Source organism: Epargyreus clarus, unplaced genomic scaffold (assembly GCF_041222505.1).
Source record: "Epargyreus clarus isolate Ecla_fem2 unplaced genomic scaffold, WU_Ecla_fem_2.2 ptg000008l, whole genome shotgun sequence".
Lineage (NCBI taxonomy): Eukaryota > Metazoa > Arthropoda > Insecta > Lepidoptera > Hesperiidae > Epargyreus > Epargyreus clarus.
Window position 1 is genome coordinate 12,017,428 of NW_027332216.1, and position 6,000 is coordinate 12,023,427.

The following is a 6,000-nucleotide window of genomic DNA, read 5'->3' on the forward strand; positions in this document are numbered from 1 at the left end:
GATGACGTGTACAAGTTAAAGGCATAAATCATAAATGTTATATCCTGCGCCAAACTGCTAGTCCGCTCTGAAGTTGTTGCGAGCAGGTGTCATACAATTTGCTATGGCGACGCGACTCATTTCTATATTCAGAGCGGACTAGCAGTTTTACACGAACTATACTTACGGGTTGACTATCAAATTATTATTTTTTTCTTCTTCAAATAAAAACAAGTTTAAACATGACCTTGTAATAACACTTATTATTTTGAACTGTTTATAAACATAGTTGCAATTCCCCGAATTCGTGTACAATACATAGTCTACACAGGTATTAATATTTCGACGCCTCACCTCTACTATACTAAACTTTCTATAAATTAGCATTTAATAATCCCCTTTCTCGCCCGCAACTCTGTACTGTCCCAACATAGACAATACCCTTTATTAAACCTATTTCAATGAAACTTTTAACATGTAGGTGTAGGTTATTACTTCCACGAAACAGGATTATTGACACACCTATTTCAACGAGACTGCGTGGGAGGTAAATAAACGTTAAACAATATCAGAAATAGGTGAACGTAGGTTCATATGAATATAAATGAGTATTAGTCGATTTTCTATAAAATTATTCTAACGGATTACTTATATGTAAACCACAAATACATAGTTTAAATTTATACCTCCCACGCTGATAACTCAGCTTCTCAATAAAGGAGTCTGAGGTTCTATTTCCATTCCCAGGTATTTGATTTACCTCTGATTTAAGTTATGTGCGTATTAGAAAATAATTTTCACTCGCTATGTCGGTAAATGAAGTCATTGTATGGGTGCCAGTAGGGTACGCGGATGTACTTTCTTTAAAGCATAAGAAGTCCGAGTCAGAATTTACATTTAACCAGCATGGTATAGCCAAAACCCCTCAACTGCGGATTGCCATACCAAAGAACGCCAATGCTAAAACGCCAAGGTGTTCCTGTAGACGCTTTTCATCGTCACCATGGGTACGCTAATAGCATTCGTCAGCGGCTGCCACACCCCCCTACCAAGCAATGGTTTGACGACCCTACTAATTTATTTTAAAATCCAATATTAGCTGCGTAAATTTTACATTGATCAACTTACCACAACTGGAAGTAACACAAGAATAATATTTATAAAAATGTAATATACTCTTTTTAACAGGTGCATTATAAAATGTAACAACTTTTACTCGTAAACTCCCATTTTGTTCTGTATTTTTATAACTTTCAATCATATTGTTACATTGTGATGAAATCAACTTTGCATAACGTCTATAAAATATTATATGTATAGAAAGTGGATAAAATGTATGCATATGACATAAGGATTTATAATATAAATACCTATACAGTTTCACAAAGTAAATGAAAAACCTTTTCTTATCGTAACCAAACAGTTTATTTACAAAAATACTGAAAATAAAGCAATATAATTATTCATTTTCATATTGTACACTTTAAATTTGAGAATGTTAAATTAAGTATGCAGGTTGGGTGATGAATATACTTTACAACTTTAATAATAACAATTGCGATTTAAATAAATAAATACTGATATTACACACATAGATATATGCGACAAATAGGTTTTTTTTTTTTATATTCTAGGAGTAGCGGACAAGCATGCAGTCCACCTGATGATAAGAGGCTACTGCTGCCCATGGACATCTGTAATCAGCCCCAGATAGGATTCCTACCTGAGGTCGGCCACAGATGGCCTACCCCTGATGACTTAGCTGGAACGCCTCGGAAAAGTATGTCTCCCTTACCACACAAGGAGTTGTGAGGCTACGCTTGAAAAATCTTTTCAACATTCATATTCAGTTCTATGACATGTGAAGATTTAATCCTATTTTCATAACATAATTTTTATCAAAAAGGACATTAAGTATAAAGTTCCAATCTCACGAAAAAAACCAGAAAAAACACGGTATGTATTTCTTCCGCCTCCACCGCGGCTGTGGAATAGATGTTTTATTTCAAAATTCATGAGGTAACTGTTTTGTGCGGCTATGGAGATGCCCGCAAACTGATATCCACTGATCACAAGTCGGATGAAAAGACATCAGTATATAAGTTGTCCACCATTACAGCCACAAGGTCTGTGGTTGCAGCGGTTACGATATAAATGGCGTTGTGAAGACAGCAACTATCATTTACCTTCATATTTGCATCACAATATTATACAAACTGGCGTTATCAACATTAATTTACAATTTGTTCAGTTATATCCAAATTACAGTTAACAATTAATTATAACTCAAATTTCGTTACTCTAATTCACATTTTTGAAATTCTTCATTCCCCGACATTCATTTATTTGTATAAAAATATTAAATATCTATGTTCTTTCAACAGGTTTTCTTCATCACGCTTCAACCGCAAGTAATGTGTTGGCATATTGGAATTCAGGGCTGTTCTCATACTCGGACATGTCTAGGGCAACTTCGCAGCTCTCCCTGACCACAGGACGGGGGTCACTGAGGTACCTGGATACAAAAAAAAGTAAAAATATAAAATTTTTCTTTAAAACGGCTTTATTTTACTAAACAAAACCTAAAAACCGGAGGCCTTGGATGGTTCACTCATATGTAAGTTAGCCAGCAAACTAATACTAAATCAAGGAAATGAAAAGTGAGCTCTGCATGAAGAATATGCTCGTTGTTAACCCATTACTGTCCCACTGCTGGGCATATATCTTCTAAGAGAGTGAGTGACGTTTACCCATAGTCAACTGCACTGGCCAAGTGTGAATTGGTACACTTCTCACAACTTGAGAAACTTTGAGAGGCTTTCGAAATTATTTTTATAAAACTCTCAGACATGTTGATTTACTCGCAATGTTTTACTCCACCACTATAGCAAAAGATAATTACTATCTAATAAGCATATAACATTGAAAAATGAGAGTTGCTTGCCTGGTCTTTAAACATGAGAGGCTGTATTTCGACCACTAGGCTCTCTCTACTGAATGTGCTGTTTGCCATAAAACTATTTGAATAAGCAAACCTTTTCAGGACTTCAGTGCACTCATCAGTAGCGATGGAACCTAGCGCCTCCGCAGCCTCGTGGCGCACCATCTCGTGCTCGGCGGTGTCTTCTAAAGTCCTCTTCAGGAATGGCACGCTGCGCTCGTCCTGCATCTGTCCGAAGATGAATGCCACTTCGTGCCTGAATAGTGCGCTGCTTGCTTTGAAACCTGTAATGATTATATTGGAATAAATTATAAATCTTAGTTCTCAGGTTTCTTGATATGTCTTGATATGTGCTCTATCATATCTCTATGGATTTATTAGAAGACCCAAGCTCAGTATTGTAAATTGAAACAAAAATGGCCACAAACAGTAATTATTTTCGTAAATCGCCACTTTTCTAAGAAATCAATGTTTCACTTCACTACATGATCAATGTATATTTAAGGCCGTAGAACCTTTTGCGGCTTGACTCCAGAAGCACCACCGCCACACCTATTTCTGCCTAATGACTAACATGCCTAATAGCAGTGTTAAGCCATATGTTCTGGTTTGAAGGTAGCAATAAGAGAGGGATACTCATTTAAGGCATTCTGTATTCCTCAGGGGTAGCTATGCATCTGAGCCTGACCTCAAGGACTCTATCTTACCTGAAGTTATATGGGAATCTTATTTAGGGCTTATTAACAGAGATCAGTGACAGTAGCCACTTACTGTCTAATAGCCTGCTCACATGTGATCATGTACTATTATAAAAAAATATCATACCTTCACCCAAAGCATTAATACTCTCAGTTGTCCCAAGGTTACGTAGACTAAACATTGCTCTATATCTATCAAAGAGTGACTTCTTCTCATCCATCATGACATCCTTGAGTTTCTCCACATCACTCTCACTGCTTGGTGGTGCCGGGTCTATCGACGAGTACCGACTTTGTGATAAATTGGCATCCTTTGAACTTTCTTCTTCAACCCACTTTAGCCTTTGTAAAGCTATCTGGCAGGTTTCCGCTACTTCTATGGCGGGATCATTCTGGTATTTCTCCAGTAGGTCACGGAGGTTTGGATCGCCGATCGCACCGAGAGCTTCACCTGTAAATTGTCAAAGAAGTTAAAGTTAGTAAATAGTACAGAAGATAATAATGTAAATGTGAGAAGTGTTGGTTATTTAACTAGTTCTGCTCTACGTAGAAATCTTTAACTATATACATGTAGTATTCTTACTGTTTGAAAAATATTAAAGGGACAGATGTAGTACCATGATTTCTAATCTAGTTTTAAATAGGATTCATAGAGTAGTTATTTTTTTACGAAATGATATACTTTATAGACCTTTTTAATAGACATTTTGGACTGCATGCTGTTTTTAAACTTCCATTTAATAAAAATAAAATTAAAAACATTGAACACTTCACATATATTATTAATTATACGTAAATAATCAGAAAGTACCTAAGTTGCAAAATTTACATTTAAAACCCTTATCCTTAATCACATACTATCGCGTACGTGAGTTCCCTTCCCTAGATAACGTATCGAACTTACCGGCTTCGTGCCTCACTATGGGGTCCTGATTTTTGTCCTCTAACACGCTCCTTAGCACTGGGATGGCTCTTTTATCTTGCATTTGGCCTAAGCAATAAGCCAGCTCATGCTTTAACAGCACTGACTCATCCACGAAGCACTCGCTGATGCAAAGTATAGCAGCCTCTCCTCCCAAGTTGCGTAGCGTGAACAAAGCCCTAAAACGCTCCTTCATTGGCCTGGCAGGATCGTTTAGAACCTTCCCGATGTTCTTTATAGCAGTTTCGCTAATATTCGCCATTGCTTTTTAAATAATAGAAGATAAATGTGAAGAAAACAAGGAAAACGTGCTGCTACTTCGGTGTTTGTCTAATGTCAAAGTCAAATGACAGCCGACATTGACAATACGTCACACACATGTGGATGCGTTCAATACCTTCGCCTTTGCACTCATGTGATTTATAGATTATAAAATATTTATCTAAAAAAACATCTTACAAGCATCTGCAAAAACGCATCTAAATGAAATTATTAAAATTAAATGTTTTGTTTGCAAATATTTGCAGACGAATGTTTTCAACTGATAACATTATTATTATAATGCCAGGTTCACTGGACCAGATTTACTCGGAATATTCGCCGAGTCCAATCGAATAGACACAAGTATAAATATGTACCGATGAACCCACTCGGTACTCGCTTCACCGCTTGTAATAATATCTAGATTTTTCAGCGTGAATTAAAGATTTTCGCGTCTGTTATCGTGTGCGGGGTTTACATACTCGCTATTGATCAGGGGATACTCGGCCAATTATTCGCGAGTATCTAAGCCCGGCATAAAATAGAAAGTTCTTAAAAAAACTCAATCATGTATTGATTGTAAATTGTAAACTATCATTATTATATAGTTTAATGCAACCGATGTAAATTTAGGAGGCATTATTAATGGAGAGCATAAATTAATTTTATGAAATTCCGGACATCTGCAATAATTTTAATTTTTTACAAAAACTAAATCCTTCGGAATAACACTGGTCCGAATGAAAGTTTGTGTAAAGATCGAAGCAGCAGGCAGAAAAAAGTACGTGTCTTATCTAATAGGAGCCGTTAAAGAATTTATTATGGTGCAATTCATCTGGTCTTAAGTAGTCACTGCCGCCCATCAAAAGACCCTAAATAAGACCGTACTTCTGTGTAACGACCACACAGAAATTTCTCTTCTTCGAACTTCTTTCTGTGTCTAAACACTAAGTTGCAACACGTCATACTGGTATAGTGTTTCCGTTACTATACTCTTCAACTAGAACACAGTTGTTGTACATTAAAAATAGAATAGTAATTTGTATTTACCCTTCATCAACCCATTACTGTCCCACTACTGGGCAAGTGTCTCCTCAGAATGGTCATTTGCTCAAGACGCAATTGCAATTTTTAATTATTATTTTTTTTTTGTTATTTTTATTATAATTTGTACATCTCTCATGCATGCAGGTTTCCTC

General features: G+C 36.3%; 1 protein-coding gene across 1 annotated transcript; it reads right to left on the reverse strand.

Annotated features, from left to right (window-relative positions):
- Positions 1-2,131: 2,131 nt before the first annotated feature.
- nero (deoxyhypusine hydroxylase nero) lies at positions 2,132-4,894 on the reverse strand. Its single transcript, XM_073076057.1, has 4 exons — positions 4,523-4,894; positions 3,746-4,069; positions 3,015-3,204; positions 2,132-2,494 (listed from the first exon to the last, which is right to left on the reverse strand). The coding sequence occupies exons 1-4, from the start codon at positions 4,800-4,802 to the stop codon at positions 2,374-2,376; spliced, it is 915 nt and encodes a 304-aa protein (XP_072932158.1). The 5' UTR covers positions 4,803-4,894; the 3' UTR covers positions 2,132-2,373.
- Positions 4,895-6,000: the final 1,106 nt, after the last annotated feature.

Bases quoted from the DNA above. Each gene is read 5' to 3' on its own strand.
- nero (XM_073076057.1), bottom strand. From the start codon at position 4,802: ATGGCGAATATTAGCGAAACTGCTATAAAGAACATCGGGAAGGTTCTA. The intron at 4,070-4,522 runs GTAAGTTCGATA...GACAATTTACAG, and splicing joins CATAGTGAGGCACGAAGCCG to GTGAAGCTCTCGGTGCGATC. The intron at 3,205-3,745 runs GTATGATATTTT...TAATCATTACAG, and splicing joins TATTAATGCTTTGGGTGAAG to GTTTCAAAGCAAGCAGCGCA.